A 25,752-nucleotide genomic window follows, 5' to 3' on the forward strand; every position below is an offset into this window, starting at 1 on the left:
TCGGAGACGTTTGGCACATCACTTACCTTTGATAGAATTCGCCTACAACAACAGCTTTCATTCCAGCATTGGTATGCCACCATTTAAGGCGTTGTATGGGAAACCATGTCGTACACCGTTGTGTTGGTCCGAGGTCAGCGAAAGAGTTTTGGTTGGTCCTGAAATCGTAGATGAGATGACACAAAACATTCAGGTGATAAAGGCTAACCTAAAAGCAGTCTAGGATCGACAAAAAAGTAGTTCGTGGAAATGTGTTGTACGATTCGGGAAGAAAGGAAAGCTAAGCCCTCGTTACATCGGGCTGTACTAGATCATTGACTAAGTTGGTGAAGTTGCTTACCGACTTGATCTACCTCCAGAATTATCGATGGTGCATAATGTGTTCCACGTATCCATGCTATGGAGATACGTCTCTGATCTGTCATATGTGATTCCTCAGCAGCCGTTAGAGATTAACCCAGATTTGATGTATGATGAGGTTCCAGAGACAATTCTTGACTGGAAAGACAAAGTTCTCAGGAACAAGACCGCTCGTATGGTGAAAGTCTTATGGAGAAACCACTCTGTTGAGGAAGCTACCTGGGAGACAGAGGAGCGTATGCAAGATCTTTATTCACATCTATTCTTTAATTAGGATCTTTAGTAGTGTTGAAATTTCAGGGACAAAATTTTCTTAAACGGGGTAGGTTGTGACGACCCGTCCCTAATTTTTCATGTAATTTCCCCCCGAGTGTGTAAATTGACATTTATGCCCTTATTGGAAAAGTGATGTGGACATGGTTATTCGTCTTTTAATTATTTTACTTGTAATCGTAATTAAATGGTACTTAATGTTATGAATGCATGAACGCTCGAAACAGACTTGTAACAAAAAAGTTACATTTATTTAAAGCACATCAACAACAGGTAGATATGTACACGTGCTTATAAATTATTTAGTGTTGGAAACACTATTTTAGATAGAAAGTTAGATTACATTGGATTTCAAATTGTACGAATTTTATCTCTTTTCTCCTTAAAAATGGGATCCGTGTTCCATTTCTTCACACATTCACAAATCACAACCCCTAAAACCCTCGCATTCATTGTTTTTCCCTATGTCCCTCCTCACCAATCAAATTCACCCTCACTCTCAGTCTCACTCAACCAATCAGAAACACTGTCTCTTACTTTTCTCCCCCAATCAGAACACACTCATTCTCTCTCTATCATCTTCTTCTCATTCTCTCTCTATCCCGTAACTCTCTCCTCTCTATAACAACAAGGACCATTGTCAAAAATAACAGATCAAGCTCACAAACTCCACCATTGTACTCCTCTCAAACCCACAAACCCAGCTGTACTAACCGATGGTGAAATGACCGAGTTTTGACCCGTCAACTTAGAAGGTCCGACTCGGTGGGTTTTGCTCCAACAAGTTTTAGGTCAAGTTACAAGGTTTTAGGACGTGGGGAAACTTCTACACAATTCCCTAGGGTCCCTAGACTAAGTTTGGAGTCGAGTTGACGTCGAAGCAAACGAGTTTAAGGAGTCGAAGTTTAGGCTGAACCTTTCGAGGATTTTTCAGGCCATTTCCCATCTATTTTTGGACTTTTGGAAGGTAAAATATTGTTCTTCTCGTCATGGGCTTCATTTCCATATAAAGATCGTTGAAAATGGTTGAGAAATGAGCAAGTTATGCGATTTTGAAAATTTTCCCAAAAACCGGCAAACCAGGCGTTGGTGCCGGCGGCAGCGGACAGCGAGGCTCACCAAAGAAGATGAAGAATATTCTGTCAAAGTTGACGAAATTTCTAACGACGTCAAGTAACACCATTACTATTTAACAAAATATTCTGTCAATTTTGACGGAATATTCCTAACGTCCGTCAGTCTCTGTCAGTCACTGGCCTGCGCGTGGGGGCACGTGTGGCCGTGGGCTAGCCGGCACATGAGGGCGCGTCCGACCACCGGCCGGCGAGTGCTTGACATGTACGGGTCCCTGATGTCGAGTAAAAGGTTTTCGTATATTTAAACCTTCCGTTTAAGCAAACCATGAGGAGTTTTTTTCTAGCTTTTAGTGTATATGTTAATTAATTAATTATTATTAGTTGTCTCACATATAGGGGAGACTTATCTTGAGGACGTACGAGGACAAGTAAGGCTAGGGGGCTACAATCCATTGACGTATCAGTGAGTGGGCATTTGTTTTCGTGTGTGTGTGTATGTGTGTGTGTGTGTGTGTGTGTGTGTGTGTGTGTATAAACTTTATAGTTTCCACAACTACTTTTGAATTGATTTTTGCATATCATGCCATGATTAAATATTGTTATTAGAAATGTATACTGTTCCCGTTGTGTATTAAGTACTTAACTAGTTTTGACTGCACTACTTATCATCTATGCTCTGAATATTTATATTCTATGGGTTCTTCCCACTACTGCTCACTTACTTTATTAGTTTAAATTAGTTCTAGTTTTGGTTTTAATTTATTCACATTTTTGCATCACTTACACTTTTGATTACATCACCTTCGAGTGACGACCAGCATGCCTCGACTTTGGTCGGGGTGTGTCAACAACCCACATATGCTTTAAATCCCAGGTGGCATCTTTTGTCAAAATTCCAGTCGGCATTTTTTGTCCAAATTAAAGGCTTTATAAGATTTGAGAAATGTGGGGCGTATAGAAAATATGGGGCGTATAGAAAATATGGGGGTGCATGTAGAAAAAGCAAATGTGGGGTGTATTAAGATTATTTTTAATTGAAAAAGCAAATGTGGGGTGTATTAAGTTTGTGAGGTTTATTCAACAATTTGTGAGGTGTTAATATAATAAGCCTAGATATTGTTAAAAATAAACACTAAATTAGGTATATTTAAATTGAAATTTATTGTCGAAATTAAAAAAATTTCCAAATTAATTCCTCCATGTATAACCATATTTCATGGCTACAAGACCTTGCCAAATTCAATGCACGTGATCTTAAAACAAAATTACAAGAACTTTCCATACTGGCTTAGATGGAGTATATTAGGGATCCAAAAAATATAAAGACGGACACACAAACTTTATTGGTAAGTTGCTTAGTTGGATCCTATCATTGGGTTTTATTCGGATAATTATTATATGATGGGCTAGAGGCTAGAAAAAAAATGAGTTCCGAAGGGGAAAGTTAAATTTTCAGTAAAATACTTAAATGGTCACCATTTAACGAAATAATTCACTAGTAGCAAGTCACGGTAATAGGAATAATATGTGACAAGGGCTGATTATATATTCAAGTGTGACTTAAGTTACTTATTATTAGTGACAAGAAATCGTGCCTAATAGGCACAACTAATAGCAACAGTTACACTTACAAAAAAAGGGTGACTATTACGATTATTTTTTTTAATTTTTTTTATGGAAAAATAAATTTATTCAAAAAGAGAAATCTCGGGTACAATCGCTTTCAGTACAATCAAGGAGAAGAGCATTTCTAGCAATAGTGGGTAAGGACCTATCCCAATTAAAAGTATCATGAATGGAGTGTACAATGCTAGTAGTGATACCAGCAAGAAAGTTCAACTCCCGAAAAACATGAGCCCAAGATATAGAAGAAAAAGAACGTGCAAGTAATTTGATGTCCTCAATAATAGTCTTCAATCCTCAAGACGTTCTATACTTGTTCAAAATAGAATGAATAACGAGCTTGGAATCACCTTCAACATAGACATCATTAAAACCTTTAATTTTTGCAAACTTCAGTGCATCACGTAAGACAAGTGCTTCAGTAACAGATATAGTATTCTCCCCAAAATTGCAAGTCCTAGCAACAATAGGAGACCCATTAACCTTGGAATGCCTCTCGTGCTCCATGACTCAATTAATTTTGATCGTTCGGTGGTAGGATCTCAAGCGGGTGACTATTACTATTGAGACTATTAGATCATTTAATTATAAAAAGGAATGAAAAACATAATGTGCATGGATCCATCAACTGAAGACTATTGTATGAATATCAGAATATGCATATGTTTTTGCATCAAGCCATTCAAGACTTCAAGACTAAGGTCATGTTTGTAGGTGATTGAAAACACTAGTTTCTAGCAAACATGAAATCATGCATGAATTTTTATCACAAATATATGATTTTTTTTTTTCAAGATTCCGAACGGGCAGCTGGGTACCTTTCGGTACAGTTCCCACATACCATGATGTGAAATTTTAAAGTTTTAGTAACTATTGCGTCCATGAAAGGGAATGATTTAGCTTTAGTCATAATATTTTTTTTTTTAATATAACAAGACATTTACATTAAAGAGTGGGAAAATAAATCATAAAAATTAAACCTTCAATTCAAACTTTTCATTTCTTATATTTATAATATATAGGGGATATAAGGATAGTTAATACTTAGTTTTAGGCACTTTAGAAATATTTTTGAATCTTTAAAATTTTGTGCTTGTAAGTGATGGTATTAATTGAAGAAAAATAATGAAATAAAATATAAGGGAAACAACTTAAAAAGATAAAAATTAGAGGAAATGTTATTAGCACTCCAAAAATCTCATTCTACACTCATCACAAGTGTATTTTTTTTTTCTAATTATAGAAAGTTTGGAGTGCAAAATGAGATTTTTGGAGTTCCAATAACAATTCCCAAAATTAAATGCAATAAAATATGTAAATTATACATAATGTGCGTGATAGAAAAGAGAAAAACCTCGTGCGCGCTCGTATCTGATTGGTGAGCTTTATTGACAAGAAAAGGTGGAAGATTTGGATTTAGTCGTACAATGAGCTATGTTGAAACCAAAATTCCACACCATCTCGAACGGAGGAGAGTGTGAGATCAACCACCTACAAAAGAAAGTAATAATCGTAGTTAATCTAGGGTACCGGTATGGTCCAATAAAAAACATGGTCTAACAAATGCCCCTAACTATGCTTCGGAAATGGCATTCCTCTGAGGATGAATAGTTACCAAGGACCATGCCTTTTGGGGTAAATTGAAATTCTCTAACATTACGTGTCAATCCAGTTCCGTTACTGATGCTGGGTAATGGAGACGTTCCGAATTTAGGCATGCAACTTTGAGGCATGCCATAAAGACATCAATGATGAAGGGACGCCATATTGTGTGTGCATGAGAAACGAGAACTGCATTTTTACGTCTCCTCTCTCATTCTCATTTTTATGTGCAAAAAACCTCCATAAAACTTGAATCCCATTTTCGGCTTTCTTCTCCAAATTTCCGACGAAAACAAGGGCTGCCGTTCTTGATGTTTATCCTGCCCCTCACCCAAATTACCATACTTTGTTCAAGCCTCCATTTCTTAGAGTGAGGAAACAAGAAGATTGCGATGGTTTCATACAACCCAGACATAATATTCTCAACGACTACATCATCTAGTGGGAGGCCGGCAAACATATCCACTCTCAGTCCCCGGATTCATCCAACCTAGAACGTCCTTGTACCTGGATTCAGCCTTGGTACCTGGAATTGGGTATGAGATTCCCTCTGTCAGACTTCACTAAATAAGCGTTTATTAGCTACGGACTAACCGTCTGTAACCAACTTTTAAGTCCTCCTTCCAAACTCAATATATATTTTGAGACCTTAAACTCTGTATTTATAAGAGTCGAATCTAAAATCTCTGAATTACAAATAAATAGATCTGCATAATTTTCTTGGTGGAAATACCCATGGGCTAACCACAAATAGTTAAGCACACACATGTAACACAGCTCACGTCTGGAGTGTTTTATGGTTGTCGTCTGGCTAACGGCGTGGAAAAAGCATGTGAGGTGAGCAGGGGCATATGGGTCTGCTCACTCTTTATTACCGAAGGATGTTTTAGTCTTTTTGACCCTAAGTAGCCTTGTTCTCCCTTTACAGACTGTAGTTACTCACCCTCACCAACCACCACTCTCCATCTGCCAAACCGCCATGTTTAACGGAATTTTCCTCTCAACCCTAGAAAACCAAATAATTAAAAAAAAAAAACCCCACGCAGTACGCCCTTCTCTTTCTCCTCCTGTCTTAATTTTCCTCACAAATCTCAATCTAGGGTTTTGAAATCTCCTCCATTTCTCTCTCTATCTCTCTCTCTCTCTCTCTCTCTCCCCCAGTCTTCAAGTCTTAAGCTTTGTCAAATGAATGATTAGGGTTTTTCTGGGTACAATGAACAATCTCACTCTCTCTCTCTACTTCTTCTTCCTTGTAATCCTCTCCGCTTCCTCCGCCTCCGACTCGGAGCTCCGATCCCTTTACGAATTCAAGAAAGGGATCCAAACCGACCCGCTCCGGAAAGTCCTTGACTCATGGACCCTCAGCTCCCTCTCCAACACTCACTCTTGTCCTCCCTGGACCGGCGTTTTCTGCGACACCACCGGCAGTGTCGTTGCCTTAGCTCTCGACCATCTTGCCCTCGGCGGCGAGCTCAAGTTCAACACTCTCACTGGACTCACTGCATTGCAAAACCTCACCCTTTCTAACAACGACTTCACGGGTCGGGTCCCGCCGATTCTCGGCACAATGTCATCTCTCCAGCACCTGGATCTGTCTGGGAACCGCTTCTACGGCCCGATCCCGGCTCGGATATACGACTTGTGGGGCTTGAATTATCTCAACCTGTCTGCCAATCACTTCAAAGGCGGGTTTCCGGATCGGTTGTGGAATCTCAATCAGCTCAAAGTGTTGGATTTGCATTCCAATCAGCTGTGGGGCGACATTGCTGATTTGTTCTCGCGATTGCACAATGTGGAATACGTTGACTTGAGCAGGAACGAGTTTTTCGGAGGGCTTTCGCTTGCTTCGGAGAATGTTTCGAGCTTATCCAACACAGTGCGGTACTTGAACTTGAGCTACAATAAGCTTGCTGGTGGGTTTTTTAAGTCTGATTCAATTGGGTTGTTTAGGAACTTGCAAGTTTTGGATTTAGGTGGTAACCATATCACAGGGAAGCTCCCTTCATTTGGGTTGTTACCGAATTTGCGGGTCTTGAGGCTCGGGAGTAATCAGTTGTTTGGGGAAATACCGGAGGAGTTGTTTGAGAGTTCCATGGGAGTGGAGGAATTGGATCTTAGTGGCAATGCTTTCACAGGTATGGACTTGAACTTCATTCACCATCTTGTCGTATCGTGCTATCTATTGAGTTCAATCATCAAACTGTAAAATTTTTCACGTTTTTCATGAGCACTAAAACATCATATGCATTAAGGGTAGTAGAGATCTGAAGTATACCTTTTCCACCACTCATTTTGCTAACCATGGCCTCACCGTTTTCAATCCTGTATATTTCGACTGTTTATTGTTGTCAATATTTGCATGTTTTGAAAGAAATCGGAAACCTTTGGAATTTAACATTGCACTCTGATTTATCACCATTTATATGTACAGGTTCCATTCATGGAATTAACTCTACAACTTTGAAAGTCTTGAATCTTTCGTCAAATGGTTTGTCTGGCACGTTGCAGAACGTGGATATGAGGAGTTGTGTAGTGGTGGATCTCAGTGGAAATAAGATCTCAGGTGACATATCCATTGTGCAGGATTTGGGGGCTGCTTTAGAATTGCTTGATTTGAGTTCAAATAAGTTTTATGGAAGCTTTCCATACTTGACATCACAGTTTGAGAAATTAAGTACGCTTAGTCTCAGAGATAATTTATTAGTTGGTCCTTTACCTTCAATCTTGAAGGCCTGTCCTAGACTCTCAACAGTTGACTTGAGCCTAAATGATTTCAATGGGTCCATTCCTGGAAGTTTCCTCTCTTCAGCGACCCTAAAGAGACTGAATCTTTCAGGGAATCATTTAATTGGGTCAATTCCTCTTGAAGGCGCACATGTAAAGGAATTGTTATCTCTACCTCCAGATTTGCCGATTGAGAGTCTTGATCTCTCCAATAATACTTTATCTGGCAGCCTGCCTCGAGACTTAGGTAACATGGTGGAACTCAAATTGCTAAACCTTGCAAAGAATGGCTTTTCAGGAGAGCTGCCGAGTGAACTGAGCAAACTTAGTAAATTGGAGTACCTTGATTTATCAGACAACAAATTCGAAGGTGGAATTCCTGAGAAGCTTCCATCCAGCCTAAGTGTATTTAATGTTTCCAATAATGATCTATCAGGTTCTGTTCCCCAAAATTTAAAACACTTCCCTACAAGTTCATTTCGTCCTGGAAATGACATGCTAAACTTACAAGAGAATGGTCAGGCAACAACTTCAGTTCCGGGTCGTATTTCGGATCAAGGGAAAAATCATAGTTCAAAAGGTCATATCAGAGTAGCAATCATTGTTGCTTCAGTTGGAGTTGCCTTGATGATAATCTTTGCTTTTTTGGCTTATCACCAAACACATATCAAAGAATTTAGTGGAAGAAGTGGGTTTGGTGGCCAAGATACAGGGAGAGATGTTAAGATAGGAAGATTTACACGGCCTTCACTTTTCAATTTTCATACAAATGTTCAGCCTCCACCAAGTTCATTGAGTTTTTCCAATGATCACTTGCTTACTTCACAATCAAAGTCATTATCAGGGCAGACGGAGTTTGTAACTGAAATTGGTGAGCATGCTTTACCTGGGCAAACAGCAACTAGTTCTGCACCTACAAATCTTCTAGATAATTATCCTACAACATCAGGAAGGAAGTCCTCCCCGGGTTCTCCTCTCTCTCCTTCACCTCGTTTTATGGAGACACGTGAACAACCTGTGATATTGGATGTATACTCACCAGATCGGTTGGCTGGTGAACTGTTTTTCCTGGATTCTTCTTTGCAGTTTACTGCTGAACAATTATCTCGAGCTCCTGCAGAAGTTCTAGGCAGAAGCAGCCACGGAACTCTTTACAAAGCTACTCTAGATAGTGGACATATGTTGACTGTGAAGTGGTTACGAGTGGGACTCGTCAAACACAAGAAAGATTTTGCTAAGGAAGTTAAAAGAATTGGCTGTATAAGGCATGATAACATTGTTCCATTACGAGCATACTACTGGGGGCCCAGGGAACAAGAGAGGCTTCTTTTGGCAGACTATGTCCAGGGAGACAGCTTGGCCCTACATCTGTACGGTAAGAGCTCTATAAACCTTTTCTTGAACATATAAAACAAAACTAACTACTCCTGTTAAATTTTGGATGGATCGGGCTCTATAAACCTTCTTTTTTCTTAATAAAATAAAACTGGTTACCCTGTCAACCCATTATTTTGGCTGGTTTAGCTATAGAAGAATTAAACTTGTTGCAGAAGCATAATCAATACAAGTTGGCTGTAATAATTTTACTTTAAATCTATAGGAAATTCACGATAAATTATTTACTCTTCAACCCATTACATTTTATGGTGTTTTACTTTAAAATGCACTAAATGAAGTAAATAGTTCAATCGTTGTAGTCAAATGAGTGGTAAGCTGAATACTTGGGTGTGAGCTATGCTCTGTCACCTACTTGTGGGTGATGCTACTCTCCTTCCTTGTTATGAACATGGTAAGTGGGAAAATTTTCAGTTGCTGCCCCTTGGTTCATTTAATTATAGTGATCTCTATCAGTCATCATCAGTTCCATTTGATTTTTAGACTTGCATCTCGAAGTGAAAGGGTGAGGTGTAGACATTTATGCTAAGAGGTTCTTAAACGGTTGTAGTGTAACTTTTTGTTGGCATAGAGTCAAGGAAATTGAAAAACGTGTCAGAAATCTTTTAGGGGGAAAGATTTCAATAACTTCTAGGCTGTTTAGAACTGCGATGGCTGGACGGAGCTTTTTATTTTTATCCCTAGTAAATCTCATTTTCAAATTCAACGTGGTACCTAATTTTGGAAAGGGTTTTAGAGGAAAATCTTCCTCGTGAGCCCATCCCCTTTTGGTTTGACTTCATAGGAGTAATTGGACTACGAAGTTAAAATGATGTTATGAGGATAATGGTTATGAATCTGACAAGATGATTGTTTTTCCTTACTTTGTGATTTAGACCTTTTCATCTGGCTGCTATTTATTCGATTATTGCCTTCAACTGTTGAACTTTCTTTATATTGAAGGACCAATCAGAAACAATTCAGTTTATGCATTGTTACAAAAAGACCACACTAAATACTATTATCTATTATAGAAAGAGCTTATTGTGAAAATTTCTGTTGGGATGTAAATGAAGATTCAAACATGAAGGCATGTGTCAGACGGACTTCTTTGATGCTTACAAGAGATTTTAGCATGTGCTTACTTTAAATATTAGGCTTGTAGTCTCTGAAACATTCACATCTCTGAATGGTATTGAACGAAGAGAAAGAGTTAATAAATTAGAAGGTTAGCATTCCCAGTCCCCTTTCACTCTATGGTTCAAACCTTATCAAACAAGGCATTGACATTTCGTTAGTTGCCATTGAAAGGTACTTGCCGAAACATATAGCAACCACAACTGACCCATCTGAATACCTTTACCGTCAGGCATGAACAGCTCTGGGAATTTACTTTTGAGTCTAACAGGATATATCATCATAAGTCTCTTGAACTTGATACAAACTGTGAGCTTACAGAGGAACAGATAGGATTCATAGGACTGGTCAAAGGTGTACATTTTGTGAAGTGAAAAAAAAAAAAAGGAAATTGGTATTATAAGTGCGCTTATGATAAGATTGGTGGGGTGGTTTCTGAAATTTGTTTCAACATGAGAGTTTTATAATTGTCATCTGTTTTCAACTTTTGAAGTGCTTGGGTGGCTTGATTGTTAATTGATTTCTTTTATATTTATTTGGAAATGGAAAGATAATAATGCGTACATTAAAATGATAATATACGCACATTAAAATTATAATTATACGTACATATAAAGGAACAAGAATCTTTTTAATGAACTGAGGCCTTCGAAGACAAGTTTAGTGTTTATTTGTTGCCCTTTATTTTAGATTCGATTTGTTCTGTCTCAGATTGATGTTCACGAGAGTGCACTTCTGGATAAAGCTTGTTTCCTTTGTTCCGAATTGTCTGAGCGTGTCTAAATATTGGCGAGCAGCAATTGTTATTTTCTATGTTGTGCCAGTATTCAGGGTTTCATAGATATTAATGTCTTAAATCTTGGATTTTAATATTTCTCTTATTTTCTAAGTATGCATCTGTATTATGCAGAGACCACACCTCGAAGGTACTCTCGATTATCGTTCAAGCAGAGGCTAAAGGTTGCTGTGGAGGTCGCTCAGTGTTTGCTTTACCTACATGATAGAGGCCTGCCCCACGGGAACCTAAAGCCAAGTAATGTGCTACTGGCAGGTCCTGATTACAGTGCTCACCTAACTGATTATAGTCTTCACCGTCTGATGACACCAGCTGGTATCGCGGAACAGATTTTAACTATGGGAGCACTTGGATACCGTGCTCCAGAGCTTGTTACCGCAACCAAACCAGTCCCTTCTTTCAAAGCTGATGTGTATGCTTTTGGGGTGATTTTGATGGAATTGTTAACCAGAAGAAGCGCAGGAGACATTATATCGGGACAGTCGGGGGCGGTTGACCTCACAGACTGGGTTCGGCTGTGTGATCGAGAAGGACGAGGAATGGATTGCATTGACAGAGACATTGCTGGTGGGGAAGAACCCTCAAAAGCAATGGATGAATTGCTAGCAATATCGCTCAGGTGCATTCTACCTGTAAATGAGAGGCCTAACATCAGACAAGTCTTTGAGGATGTCAATTCTATATCCAGTTGAAGTTTTTGTACATGCGTCTTGGAATTAGCTTCTTTTTTTTTTGTGTTCCTTGACCCCTTTTGTTTTCGGTTTTTTAATTTTTCACCCCTTTTATTATTATTTTTTCCTCCTTAATTGGTTTCTAGCCTTTTGACTTTGGGCTATTATTAATTGTCACATTTTTTCCTGTGAAATTTTTCTTGTAAAGGGATATTTAACCTATCCATTTATCACTTGATCGTGTTTTGATTTTGATATTTAATTGACAAATTCTTTTGTGTTGTCATATTCCCCTTCACTTTTTTTCTCATTTTTTCCTTTCCTCTATTAACTTTTGGTTTTGTTATTGTTGGACCTAAGAATTACAAAGTCTACTTGGTGACTATTGAGCTAACTATGTTCTTTTGTGGTTGATTGTTGATGCGGGCGTGCTAATTCGTAACCGAGCTCGGTTGGGCGAATATATGGATGTGATGTACTGGTGAAATGCGATGTTGACTTCTGCACTGAGCGACTATGGTTGAGGGTTTTACTAACCTAAATACAAGGTTATATCTTTTGCCGTGAAGTTCAATAATGGTTCGGCTTTCAATGTACAGTACACTAACACGGGTAACACCTCACTTTGCCGGGCAAGCTAATAAAGTGACCTCATTTAGCAAGAGAATCAAAGACTCCTCGCCGGCAGAGACTTGGATATGTAACCAGTCGAAAGAAGGGTAAGTGTTGTTTAACCAAACTGAAGAAACTTCTTGGCCGAATTGATTCTACGACTCCATTTATATTTAACCAAACTGAATTTTCACAAATTTGGCAATCCAGTGATGTTTAACCAAACTGAATATATGTTGACGTGTTAGTAGAGCAATTAGTGTTTTTCTTAGAAATGAGAGATTTTCGTGTAGAGAGTTGATTTGTGTGTTGAGTTAATGTCCTTTTTATGTTGCGTGGTGCTTAGTATTTAACCCTAGACCTCTGTTTGTTTGTATTGACGCAACTTTATCGGAGGATATATCTGCCGGCTTTATCATGGTAACGTTGAATTCTCTTTCTTGACTAATGTTAACTAGTTAAGCAGATATATTTGCTTAAATTTTCAAACGCCATCTTGCTTTCACGCAACATCAACCCATACGCATGTCCATATATGTTATAAAGAATCCCAAACCTATTTAAATTGTGCTGCTCACCATGTCAATCTTCACAATCCTTTGAATTTATGGAATTGGAAAGCAATCACACGTGTCCACACCTCCTTTTCACGTATGAGGATATACCACTGTTAACGTTCTTAACTGGGAAGTCAACAAAGATCGGTATGGTTGACCTTTGGTGGAGTTGGGATAAAATCTATAAGAACCAGACAACAAAGATTGAGGGGTCTATCTCTAAAGACTGGGCTACATCCATTGTAGTACTCGTATATATTGAATAAAGGTTACAAGAAATGCTCCGTAATACTCTAATTTGTTGGAGCAATATTAGAAAATATGAAAATAATAAAAGAATTTCGATGATAATAATCATAAAGAAAATCACAATATCAATTGTGTAAAAATAATATAAACAATGTAGAGAGAAAGTAAGAAAGACTGACAAACTTAGAGAATGAGGCTTGCATAAATGCAATGTCCTAAAGGCAGGATTTCGCTCCTACTTGTGTGCTTTTAGTTTGGTAAGCGTCCATCTCCCAGGATTTAACAATATATAATCTGAAGTCAAAGCACTGCAATCTTTGGACTCTGGCTCACCTAATATATTCCGCACTTTCATAACACGACTCATAATTGAACAATGAAGGATGAGAGAAATAGAGTAGGGAAACCCTATTTCTCAGGAGTAATAATTAACTCAAAATTTCAACTTTCAACGATAATAGTTTCATGGGTTTATATAGGATCTAGGACATTGATTGATGACAATACGCAATGTAGTGCCTTTTTTTATAAGATGGCACCATTTGAATAACATATATTGTTTGATACTAACGGTTAAGAACTTTTCATTCAAACATTGAATTAAATATTATAATTACTAATATTTGTTGAGGCCCAGAAATGTCACACACCAATCCAACCAAGTCTCAAAGCCCAATCGTCATGCAAGCCTTCATTCAAGCCCAAACACATGCCAAGGTGCGGATCGATAAGGAAATATATTTACAAACATGCCACACCATGGTAATGAAGTCGGATATCTACACAAATCAAGCCATGCTCATGCCTTTCATCATGCCAAGCTTCCTCACGCTAGTCACTATTCATGCTAAGCCCAAGTCACATACTTGGGGCTTTTCAAGTGAATTGTGGTGTGGATGGTTATGGAAGGTTATGGGGCTACTCAAAATCGGGGTTATGGAAGCTCATACCCTTTGCATTTCACGCAGGCAAACATTGGGAGAGAACTAGCCTAGTTTACCTCTTTCCCTAGCAAGCCAACCCTCTTAGTTAGGACTAAACTGGATTCCTGCATTAAATGTATGTTAAACCTAGCAAGTGAGGCATTTAATGCTGACTTTCCCTTCCTAGCTTGCATGTAACGACCCGTTTCTAATTTTACGGTTTTTATAATTTTAATAAGTGAATTTACAAAAATGCTCATCGAGGCAAATGTGTTGACTTTCGTTGAATGCCGTGTTGTGTCATGTAAGACTCATTTTCTTAGTGTATCCTCGTAGTACTCGTCGCTACGAACGCGTGGGAGTAAATATAATGTAATTTGGAGTTATAACGAAGATTCTACCAAACGTCGGGGGTATTTTGGTCATTTTTCATTTGAAACACATGTTGTATGTGGAGTAGTGTGACATATGGGACCCACAGATTGGTCCCCAAAATATCTGGAACCTTCTCTCCTTCCTCTTCTTTCCCGCAACTCTTCACTCTCTCTAACTCTCTAACTCTCTCTTGGCTCTTCTTTTCTCCCATGAAACAAACCACCATCATCACCAAATATTTTGCCTTGTTGAACGTCAAAACCACCATTATTTGCATGTCTTCACCACCATAAACCCAATTTTGAGTTTTGTTTCATTGAAAACAAACCTGAAACACAAGTTCGAAGAACAAGGTTTTGGGCCGAGACTTCTAGGCGTGAAGACATGCAGATAATGGTGGTTTTGATGTTCAACAAGTCGAAAGATTTGGTGATGATGGTGGTTTGTTTCACGGGAGAAAGGAAGAGCTGAGAGAAAGTTAGAGAGTTAGAGAGAGTGAAGAGTTACGGGAAAGAAGAGGAATGAAAGAAGGCTCCAGATATTTTGGGGACCAATCTGTGGGTCCCATGTGTCACACTACTGCAAATACAACATGTGTTTCAAATGGAAAATTACTAAAATGCCCTCGACGTTTAAAGGTTTGTAGAATCTTCGTTATAACTTCAAATTACATTCTGTTTGTGCCCATGCGTTTGTAGTGACGAGTACTACGAGGATACACCAAGAAAACGAGTCTTACGTGACGCGACACGGCAGTCAACGAAAGTTAATGCATTTGCCTTGAAGGGCATTTTTGTAAATTCACTTATTAAAATTATAAAAACTGTAAAATTGGGAACGGGTTGTTACATTTTATAGACAACCAATGCGCGAAAAGCCATGAGGCACGCTACTAAAAGTAGCGCTTGCATTATCTTGATCAATCATGTTATCTTCCAATCATTGATATTACTGTGGTATTTCCTAAGACAAGCTAACTCTTTCGAGATATTCCAGGACTTGGTATGAATCCAAACCAAGAGAGACAAGAAGACGTTCTCAAAGCCCAAGTCCACCTTGACCTAAAAGTCCCCGAACAATATTATAATATTTAAATTCCAACAATCCCCACATCAATGAAAAATTAGGAAGAATTCGGAAGAAGTGTTTTTTGGACTTGAAGCTACCCTAGTGAACACTTATCGAATTCACCGATGACGCAGTGTGTATAGGAGACATTGAATTGTTCACCATATATAGTAAACCAAGACAATAAGTAACACACATCTCTTATCCGGATATATTGTGGTTCATATGGTTGTATTCATTTGGTCCTGAACAAATCCCGAATTCATGAGAGCTTTAGATAATTTAGCCATCTTATTCTCATAAAAGTGACCCCACTTCTACTCTCATATAGGTGACCACTGATTAAGATTACTCTGCAATATTCCTCTTATTTATAATAAGATGTTAGTTTCATTAAGTATATACACCCTAAATCTTCTATAGACAACACACTTCTCCCACCATAGGAATGAGGTGTATAATGTGTTAATTTCTTTGAATCATGCCTCACTAGTTTGCCTATTGAATTTAGACAATGGGATCTCCAATCAACCAAGTTAGGTTCTGTCCGGCTGATTCATTAGTTATTTTTAGCCTCTTTTCCCTCAATGATAAAACTTACTCTCTAATCAGTCTTTTATAATTGGTGCCACTAGGTTGACTACTAAGTAATTTGCTAACACTTGGGGGCAAACTCCCCACATTTAAGGTATTTTCCAAGAGGTCTCCAACCTTTCAATACCTTAAAAACACTATTTTAAGAGATAATATTTCTCTTCTAAAAGAAAATTACTTGTATACATCTATTTCACAAAGATAAGCGAGTTACACCCCACAATTCCCTTATATTGTGCTTTAGTACTATCAATATATCATTCTCCATACTTAAGAATTAGGAAACTATATGTTCTCTTAATCTATCTTCATTTCCCATGCCATTTACTAGTAACTCATGCTCATTAAAACTTTGCCTTTCTTCTTTCATAAAATTTGAATGTGATATAAATATGCAATCTCTAATATCAAATGCTTGACCAATTTTCCATGGAAGGAAAAATAAAAAGGGGCAGTCGGTGAGGAAAATTGTGGGTGAGAAAAATAATAAAATATTATGAGGTATGGATTGCTCTTTCTAGGTTTCCAAGTTTGGAGACTAATTTGGATGTTTGATGAATTATCTTTTTAAATGTTTGGAGTTTATTAAAATCAATTGGAACTTGGAGTTTATTTTTAATTGTTGTGTCCATGTCGTATCATGTCTTCGTTTTTAGAAATTTGACATATTTTTGTCTTTTTATGTAGTATTCATGTGTCCGTGTCCGTGTTTATGCATTATAGAAAATAATGGTCTACCCAAATTTAATTTGCAAAATTTTCTCATCTGTGAAAGAGCTTCAATACTTTCTAAAGAAGACCTACATGAGTGCAAGCTTGAAGAATGGCAAGAAATGTCAAGTGGTTTTGTTTCAAGCCTAGCTCCACCATAGATTGAGGGCTAGTTTGGTATTGTTGTGCTTTATTAAAAAAAATTGCTTCTATACTGTGAGAATAAACAACTATAAAATAAAGCAGTGGAGTGTTTGTTAAATTTTGTTTTGTTTTTGTTTTTGTAAAAGTGCTCTTAGCAACAAAATAAGTGTACGAGTGTTTGGTATCATTTTATATAAACTGATTTGATTATGTTAAATGACTAAAAATGATATGATGGAAATGATTTAATAATTTATGAATGCTGATAAACTCAACCCACTGCCTTATCTCCTGACCCACTTTTCAATAAAAAATTTGATGCCAGTATTAAACGTAAATAACATCTAAGGACCAAAGCTAAAAAGAAAAAGAAAGGGTAAATTACACAAAGTTACCTCAATTATGGGTCGAACCATAATCTCATACCTCATGTTTTAAACATTGCAATGTCATACCTCAACGTATGAATTCGTTGCAATATCAAATCTCCGTTAAATATTCTGTCAATTTCGTTGTTAAGTGATGACGTGACATGGGCGGGGTCCAGTCCTCATGTCACATCCTGGCCCGGGGGGGACCACTTTCCGGGCCCGCTCCACTACCGTAGCACAATATTGTCCGCTTTAGGCCCCGACCACGCCCTCACGGTTTTGTTTCTGGGAACTCACATGAGAACTTCCCAGTGGGTCACCCATCATGGGATTGCTCTCGCGCGCTACTCGCTTAACTTCGGAGTTCCCATGGAACCCAAAGCCAGTGAGCTCCCAAAAGGCCTCGTGCTAGGCAGGGATGGGAATATACATTTAAGGATCACTCCCCTGGGCGATGTGGGATGTCACAATCCACCCCCTTAGGGGCCCGACGTCCTCGTCGGTACACACGCGATCAGGGTTAGGCTCTGATACCAAATTGTCACATCCCGGCCCGGGCGGGACCACTTTCCCCGCCCGCTCCACTACCGTAGCACAATATTGTCCGCTTTAGGCCCCGACCACGCCCTCACGGTTTTGTTTCTGGGAACTCACATGAGAACTTCCCAGTGGGTCACCCATCATGGGATTGCTCTTGCGCGCTACTCGCTTAACTTCGGAGTTCCCATGGAACCCAAAGCCAGTGAGCTCCCAAAAGGCCTCGTGCTAGGCAGGGATGGGAATATACATTTAAGGATCACTCCCCTGGGCGATGTGGGATGTCACACCTCACCTAACTGAATTTAAAAATTAATAAATTATTAATTTTTTATGGGCAAAAGATTGTTTACTATCCTGAAGTTTCGTGGTTTTCAATATTTAGTACATCAAGTTTTTTTTCGTCCCAGAGTCATACCTAAAGTGTAAATTTTGGGACAGTCTTATACATCCGTTTATCCAACTGTTAAGTCTACCGTTAACTTGTGACGTGGCGCCCATGTGGACAATGACTGGCGCCACGTGTCATTAAAAAAAAAAAACCAAGAACACCTTTGTCTTCTCCACCTCGACCCCCTCCATTCTCCCTCCCTTCTTCCGTGCTTGCTTGCTTCTTCCCAGGCCCCGTGTCCAAACCTATTTCCATCAATCTCATCCTGCAAACCCCTCATCTGACCACCATTCTAAACACATCCCCTCCTCCGTGGATCCACTCCCATCCCCTTCTCTGTCGTCCCTACCCCAATCTCATCTCCAATTCTCTTTCATAAATTCCATTCCTAATCCCACAAACATGGAGAAAGGAAGACCCATCCCCACCGTCGTCCGAGCACTTTTCTCCCTTCGCCGGAGACCTCGTCGGCTCCATCCTTGATCTAGAAATATACGGCTTCTCTCTCTCTCTCTCTCTCTCTGGCTCTCTATCTCTCTCGCAAAGCTCCCAGAGGCATCTCTAATGGCGGTTATCAAACCCTAACCAGGTATCGTTGTTGCACATATATATTATTCCACTTCTCAATCAGCAGAAAAAATCACAATTTTCGAATCTGAATGCTTTTTTTTTTTTTTCTTTTTTTGTTTTTTGGAACTTAGTTCAAACAATTTTATATTCAATCCTCGATTGTTTTTGTTTTTTGGTTTGATAGTATATGCCTGAACACACCTGGATTTTGCAGCATTTTGGATGAATTGTTATCCAAATCTTGCTGCTTAGCGATAGTGCTTGAAACTTGCTGTGATTTTGGGTTGAAGGTTGTAGAGTGAGTGGGGTCGGTGATGGGAAAAGTTTCTGCAAATTGAAGCTGCGAACCCTGCAAAGGAGGCGAAGGGGTCGGAGATCTCAGATCGGGTGTGGCAAATGAAGGACTGGAGGGCGGCAACGGAGGATCGGACGGTGGAGAGGGCGTGATCAGAGTGGTGGAGGGAAGAGCGCTGGGCGAGGAGGTCGGAGTGGGAGAGGACCTCGGAGCGGAGAGAATGGAGGGTATGGGTTGCAGAGGAAAGAAGGGAGGGCGGGGGTTGGGGGAGGTAGAAGGATTGTTTTTTTTTTTTTTTTATATTTATTATAACTTTTATTTAATTAATTATTTTAATAGTTTAATTTTTGTAATTTTTTTAATGACATGTGGCACCCAGTCATTGTCCACATGAGCGCCACGTCATTAGTTAATGGAAGATTTAACAGTTTGACTAACGGATGTATAAGATTGTCTCAAAATTAACACTTTAGGTATGACTCTGGGACGAAAAAAATTTGATGTACCAAATGTTGAAAACCACGAAACTTGAAGGTAGTAAACTGATATTTACCCATTTTTTATTTAACAATTGTTAAATTTTTTATTTAACAATTTATTAATAAATTGGTAGCAAACTAACAATTCAATTGGTCTATACACTATCCACAATTTACCATATCATAGATGGCGTCACTGTTCATAGGATACTCGACCACGAAAGTCGGCATCGAAAGACTTTCCACCATGTTCTTCAAAACAGCAGCCTACATCATGGTAAGTGGCACCACGGTTAAGAGAGGAATTAGACGCGAGGCTGCAACAGAAAACTTGGGTGGAGCAGCGGTCACCGGAGTGGGATCGGCTTTGTCGGGTCTCGTATGCTTGACAATTCCGACAGCTACCTCCACGTTAGCAGGCATAATTTGGCCACATGGGCCGGTGCCTACTACGGTCTCGTCTTCCTCGATGAAGATGGCGGCGATGATGCTGTCATAGAAGGTCTGGACGTCCATGTCGGCCTTGTCGGACCTGACAGCAGAGTAGACGAAGAAGAGAAGACGAAGAGAAACGCGAGGAGGGAGAGAGCAAAAAATTAATATTTAATTAATTTTTAAATTCAATTAGGTGATGAGTAGACCCCGTGCCTGCCACGTCATCACTTAATAGTAAAATTGACAAAATATTTAACAAAGGTTTGACATTGCAACAAATTCATAAGTTGAGGTATGAGATTGTGGTTCGACCTGCAGTTGATGTAGTTTTGTGTAATTTACTCAAAAAAAAAAAAAAAAAAGGCTTTTCTCTATTCAATATCTCTTTGCAACTATCTCAATTCCTTCAAATAAATATTTTCTTTTGTCAAGATGTGAAGGCAAAGAGTCTCACATAGGTGAAAGAAGCTTATAAGAAGTTGATTTTTCCCAAGTTGCCAATTAGTTTTATGGTGGAACTTCAAATTTCTTCATTTTTTGTTCTTAGAGTTGAATCATATATAATAGTTGTTCAAAACATTTAACTAATGAAATAATTATTAAAATTTTAAAAAACAAAATGGGAGACCAAAAGCAAAAATTGACAGTAGTTGTTCAAAACATTTTACTAATGAAATAATTATTTAAAAAATTGAAAAACGAAAAGGGTGACGAGAAAAAGGAATTGGGGTTGTTTGGAAGTGGGGGAATGGGTTGTCGCAGATGCGAGAATGGTGAAGATAAATTTTGAAAATGCGGCATGAGATTTGGTCCTGGAATTTGGAAAGAGAAGGTGAGGGGCTTGAGTTAAGGGCCTGGAGAGATGGAAGGGAAGTTGCAATCGGTTGGAGAGTTGGAAAGTGACTGACTTTGGAATTCTAACTGAAATTAAAAAGGGAAGCGAGGTCTTGGCATGAGTGAATGCTTGGCTGAGCTTATCAGCACTCTAATATTTTATTTTTAATATATTTATAATCGCTCTCTTCTCTTTCTTGTTTCTCTGTATATTTTTTTAACTTTTTAGCCAAATGATCTTAAAAATTGGGATAATTTTCACTTTGAGTTCAAAATTGATAGAACTGATATTTGAGTTTGTCTACCAATAATCACTTTGGACATTTTGTGAAAAACCAACATTAAATAAGGAGAAAATGACTAAATAACTTTAATTTTTGTCAAATTATTTTATCTCATTGTTTATTAAATTAAGAGTATATTTGTCATTTTGGTCTTTATTTAACGTAGATTTTTTCACAAAATAACCAAAATAATTAACGGTGGACAAACTCATAGATCAATTTCAATTTTAAACTAAATTTTGTAAACCGAATTTGCAAATCAAAGGGTGTGTCACAAATTAAAAATAAACACGCGTTAATCAATACTTAATAATAAATAAAAACTAATAAAAAAGATTTGAATTTAACAATAACGATAAAATAAAAGTTAAAATTAATAATACGAAAATTAACTTTTAGTATAAAAATATGATTTTTCGTTAAAATTTTTTATTAAAATTCCTAATAATAATCCAATCGTTAACGCTGACTTTAATTGGTTTACAACTTTATTTTTTATTTTTTTATTTTTTATTTTTTTATGTCTGGTTCTTCTTCTTCTTCTTCTTCTTCATCCGTCTGATATGACGAAACCCACTTATATCTCAAATCTGAATCTTCTCGGTTCCGTTCCCAGACTGAGTCCAAATTCACCACAGAAACCTCCAGCCGCATCTCTCCTCCTCCGATTTGTGTTTCATGTAAGAATCCCTAAATTTATTCACCTCTCTCTTTCCATTTTCTCTGATTCTTCTGATAATCCAATTGATGAATATTATATAAAAGATTACAACTTTATTTTATTTTGATTAATAATTGTTGTACAAGTCTATCTGGGTCATTGAGTTTGATTAAATTGATTTGTCATTTCAGTAAGTTGTGTGTTGTTACGAGAAATCAGCAATGGTGTTGTACTTGTAGTGTTTCAGAGGGAGTCATTGAAAAATATGGAGTGGGTATTGGAATTGGATGTACTTGCATGCATATGGCTATAGATGCAAATGCAAGCTTTGAAACCACTTGTGTTCTCTCGCTCGCCTCTGTATTTCCAGTACCTTCCCTCCAGTGCAGCCCAACTTTCCATCTCGCTTTTCTCATCTCTATCTTCACCCACCAGAATTCCAAATCCAAACGGAAACTCTCACATCGCCTATTACCATGTCAATACCTTCGAATTCACCAAAACCCAAGCCTCCTCAATCTCAATTCGATTCTCATGGGTCATATCCCCTGAAAAGCCCCAATCTGTGCATAGCTTTCTTCGATAACTTGGATTCTCTGATACCCATGTCCAATCCGCTGTGCGTGTCTCGCCCCAGTTTTTGTTTTCTAATATTGACAAAACCTTGAGGCCTAAGCTCGAGTTCCTCCAACAATTGGGTCTTTTTGGTTCTCATCTTCCTAGGTTCATTTCCAAGAATTTCACACTTTTGACTATTAGTTTGGACAGAAAGTTACTACCCTGCATTGAAATTCTAAAGAAAATCTTGGGGATTGATGAGAATGGTTAAAATTTGATTCGGGTTTTATGCATATGCAATTGGGTAGTTGCAAAGGACCCAGAATTGAGATTGTTAAGAAATAGTGCCTATATGGAGAGTTGTGGAATTGTTGGTTCTCAGCTTTCCATGCTGTTGAAGAGGCAGCCATGGCTTTTCATTGTTCAAGAATCTGTACTTAGATGCCTTGTTGCGTGAATAGTGGAAATGGGTTTCTCGTTGAATTCTGGGATGTTTGTTCATGCTCTGTATACTGTTAGCTGTATGTGAAATGGGACAATTAGTAGAAAATTGGACTTGCTTTGTGATTTTGGCTTCTCAAAGGATGAATGCGTGGAAATGTTTAGAAGAACACCAGGTTTGCTTAGGACCTCAGAGGAGAAGTTAAAAGTTTGGAATTGATTTCTTCTTGAATATGATTATGTTCAAAAAGTCGGTATTAATTCATACACCTTGGATTTTGATGTATAGCATGGAGAACCGAGTGAGTGCTCGATATAGGGTTTTAGAGGTTATAAAGTCAAAAGTCAAAACAGTTATTGAAGAGAGATCCAACTTTTTATGATGCACTTATTTTGCCGGAGGATGAATTTTTTGACAAGTTTATATCAAGATTGAGAGGTGATGCAGAGAATTGTTGGTTATTTACAAGACTCATCTGCTTGATTCTACTGACGAAGAAGATTCTTAGTACAATCCAAATTTTCATCTTCCCAGGTGGTGGTTTTGTGCCCACTGCCCAGACAGATATGAAAAATTCATTTACGCCTTGTCTGGAGAACGAGGTCAGCTCAGCTTGAAGTGTGAAAAGGCGACAGTGTAAGACAAACTTTCTATGTTCTGGATTACCATGCTGTACCTAAAGTTTTGGATATTCTATTTCTGTGTTCTCTAACCCTCTTATGCTGCATTGAGAAAACAAGTAAGATATGATATCCAAAGGTATATTTTTTCCTTTACTAGTATTCTGATTGTGCACCGGGGGTCTCTGAGTAATGTGGTTGTTATATCGGCTTGGTTGTGTTGTGTTGTATGTAGTCTTGAACGGATTTTATCATCTTTGATGCTTGTTGGCAGCATCTAGTCTCGATTGCTTGATGCTTGTTGGGATGAGGAGGAAAGAAATACCAAAAATACAGAAAGGTTAAGGAGGAAAGAAATTAAGAAACTTCCTTATCATATCGTTTAGCATGAGAAGATTTATTGATACAGTAACCTATTTCTTTTTGTTTATGTTGGAGCTACATTACACGAGTTTCATTAATTGGTGAACGGGATCACGGCGTAATAGGTTTATAGGAAAGAGACGGCACGCTGGGAAGTTGCTCTGCCTCTGCATCTGTGGGAGGTTGGCGGTCTCCGTGGCAGGTATGCATACAGAGGCAAAATTCAGCAATGCAGAATCCAAAGCCTCCGGCTCCGGGGTGCGACTTTGCACACGACTGGCTACAGTCCGGTAGCTTGCACAAAGTGGGAGGGTTGGAAACTTCCTTGCTCTTGCAAAGATGCCATGGCTTAATTATGTGGCTTTTACCTGTGGAAAATTGGACAATTGTACAAAAAGTAAATTGAAAAAATAGAACATCTCTATGTTGCTCGCGCGCGCTCAAAGGAGAAATCCATCTAAACAAATAGAAACTTGACAGCTCTTTATTATATATATATTTTTTAATTTTAAAAAATTGCCACATGTATCCCAATCAGAATTTTGTGACACACCATATTATTGTACCCTCCACACCAAGCGCCCGCGGGACCAACAACAGCCCACAACAGGTGGTGGCGGCGGCGGCGATTTCACCGCCAACGCCCCCGTCTCCTCACTTTTAAAATTTTTGCATTATTGAGCAATAATCTAGGATTTGCTATGGTGCTCCGGATTTTTTAACTGTTATATCCTTAATTTCAAAAATCAAAATCAGAATCTAATGATTAAAAACTCTGCTGAATATATTGTAACATTATTGAATATAAAATCCTATGGGAATAGTGCACGCTTACCCTGAGAAGAAAAGAGGAGGATGGAGAGGATAATTAGGGTTCCAGCAAAGCGGTTCATCTTGATAAATAGAAATTGTTACAAAGGAATAAGGGAGAAATTCATTTTACTTAAAGGGAAGTATAAAGAGGAAGCAGATTATATACAACATGATCCATACGATCCATCCAAACCCTTCAACATAGAAGCTAACTATTTCCATGACCTAACTACTCCGCCAGTCGGTTGTTCCATGCAAATTGGGGCACTTGAAATAACCCAATATGAAATTTACATTTTTTTTTTTTGGGGATAAATTACATTTTACTCTCTTAGGTTTAGGGTCAATTTCAATTTTATACATCTTTAAAACATTTCAATTTCATACATTTACTTATCATTTTATTTCAATTTTATACATTCGTTAGAAAATCTGTTAAGTTAACCGTTAAGTGATGACGTGGCAAATATGGGATCTCCATTTGTGCTGACGTGGCTGACACATTTATGCCATGCGGCTAAAACTTAATAAAAAAAATTTTAAATATTAAAATAATTAAAAAAAAAAAAAAAAAAAAGAAACCTAGAAATCCCCTTCCACCTTCGTCTTCCCCACCCCCCAAATCAGACACACTCCCTCTCTCTCTCTAATCACCCTCTTCCTCCTCTCCCTCTACCTCACCTCCCGCCACCACTCCTGGGCCTAGAAGGCCCAGACCAAGCCCATCGCCTGCGTCTAGCCGGGTCGCCATGGCCTGCAACAATCTCTCCCTTCTCACCTTCATCTTCACCTTCTTGGCGACGGGAATAATGAAGAACTTCCATCGCCATCGGATTTGATAGGAATTTGAGGTAAACTTGATCGGAATTTACCTCGGGGGGCTCGTTGATGATGGTTCTGAGATCGAACATGAGCCGGAGCTGCGCCAACGACGCCATCTCAGTTGCAAATTATGGAGCAGAGAAGGGAGTGGAGGAGGGAAGGAGAAGGTTGATCTGGGGAGAGAGAAGGAAAGGAAGGTGAAGAGAGTGGAGGAGAGGGAGAAGGTGGGTCGGGGAGGTGAAGAGGGAGAAGTGGATCGGAGAAGGGGTGGCTTGGGTGGGCAAAGGGTGGGTGATGGGGATTGGAGAAGGGGGTGCTTTGGGTGGGTAAGACGAAGGGGGTGGAGGGGGTGGAAGGGATGGAGAGGTCCTCAGTGAGGAAGACGAAGTCTAGGTTTCTGTTTATTTA

The 25,752-nt window shown here is 38.6% G+C and overlaps 1 protein-coding gene, 1 long non-coding RNA gene and 1 pseudogene across 3 annotated transcripts; 2 read left to right on the plus strand and 1 right to left on the minus strand.

The window, feature by feature from the left end:
• The first annotated feature begins 5,884 nt into the window (after positions 1–5,884).
• On the plus strand, positions 5,885–11,922 carry LOC137721316 (Leucine-rich receptor-like protein kinase family protein). The gene is made up of 3 exons (XM_068460417.2): positions 5,885–7,069; positions 7,366–9,033; positions 11,080–11,922. The coding sequence occupies exons 1-3, from the start codon at positions 6,124–6,126 to the stop codon at positions 11,655–11,657; spliced, it is 3,192 nt and encodes a 1,063-aa protein (XP_068316518.2). The 5' UTR covers positions 5,885–6,123; the 3' UTR covers positions 11,658–11,922.
• A 9,663-nt stretch (positions 11,923–21,585) lies between these two features.
• LOC137721301 (uncharacterized) lies at positions 21,586–23,508 on the plus strand (annotated as a pseudogene). The gene is made up of 2 exons (XR_015966121.1): positions 21,586–21,745; positions 21,918–23,508. The product of XR_015966121.1 is annotated as an uncharacterized LOC137721301 (transcript).
• Positions 23,509–23,703: 195 nt separating this feature from the next.
• On the minus strand, positions 23,704–24,965 carry LOC148699288 (uncharacterized). The gene is made up of 2 exons (XR_015966122.1): positions 24,545–24,965; positions 23,704–24,077 (listed from the first exon to the last, which is right to left on the minus strand). It is a non-coding gene; the product is annotated as an uncharacterized LOC148699288 (long non-coding RNA).
• Positions 24,966–25,752: the final 787 nt, after the last annotated feature.

The sequence above is a fragment of the Pyrus communis genome, chromosome 1, assembly GCF_041283825.1.
Source record: "Pyrus communis isolate YQ-2024b chromosome 1, ASM4128382v1, whole genome shotgun sequence".
In the NCBI taxonomy this organism is placed as follows: Eukaryota; Viridiplantae; Streptophyta; class Magnoliopsida; order Rosales; family Rosaceae; genus Pyrus; species Pyrus communis.

Bases quoted from the DNA above. Each gene is read 5' to 3' on its own strand.
- LOC137721316 (XM_068460417.2), top strand. From the start codon at position 6,124: ATGATTAGGGTTTTTCTGGGTACAATGAACAATCTCACTCTCTCTCTC. The intron at 7,070-7,365 runs GTATGGACTTGA...TTATATGTACAG, and splicing joins TAGTGGCAATGCTTTCACAG to GTTCCATTCATGGAATTAAC. The intron at 9,034-11,079 runs GTAAGAGCTCTA...TGTATTATGCAG, and splicing joins CTTGGCCCTACATCTGTACG to AGACCACACCTCGAAGGTAC.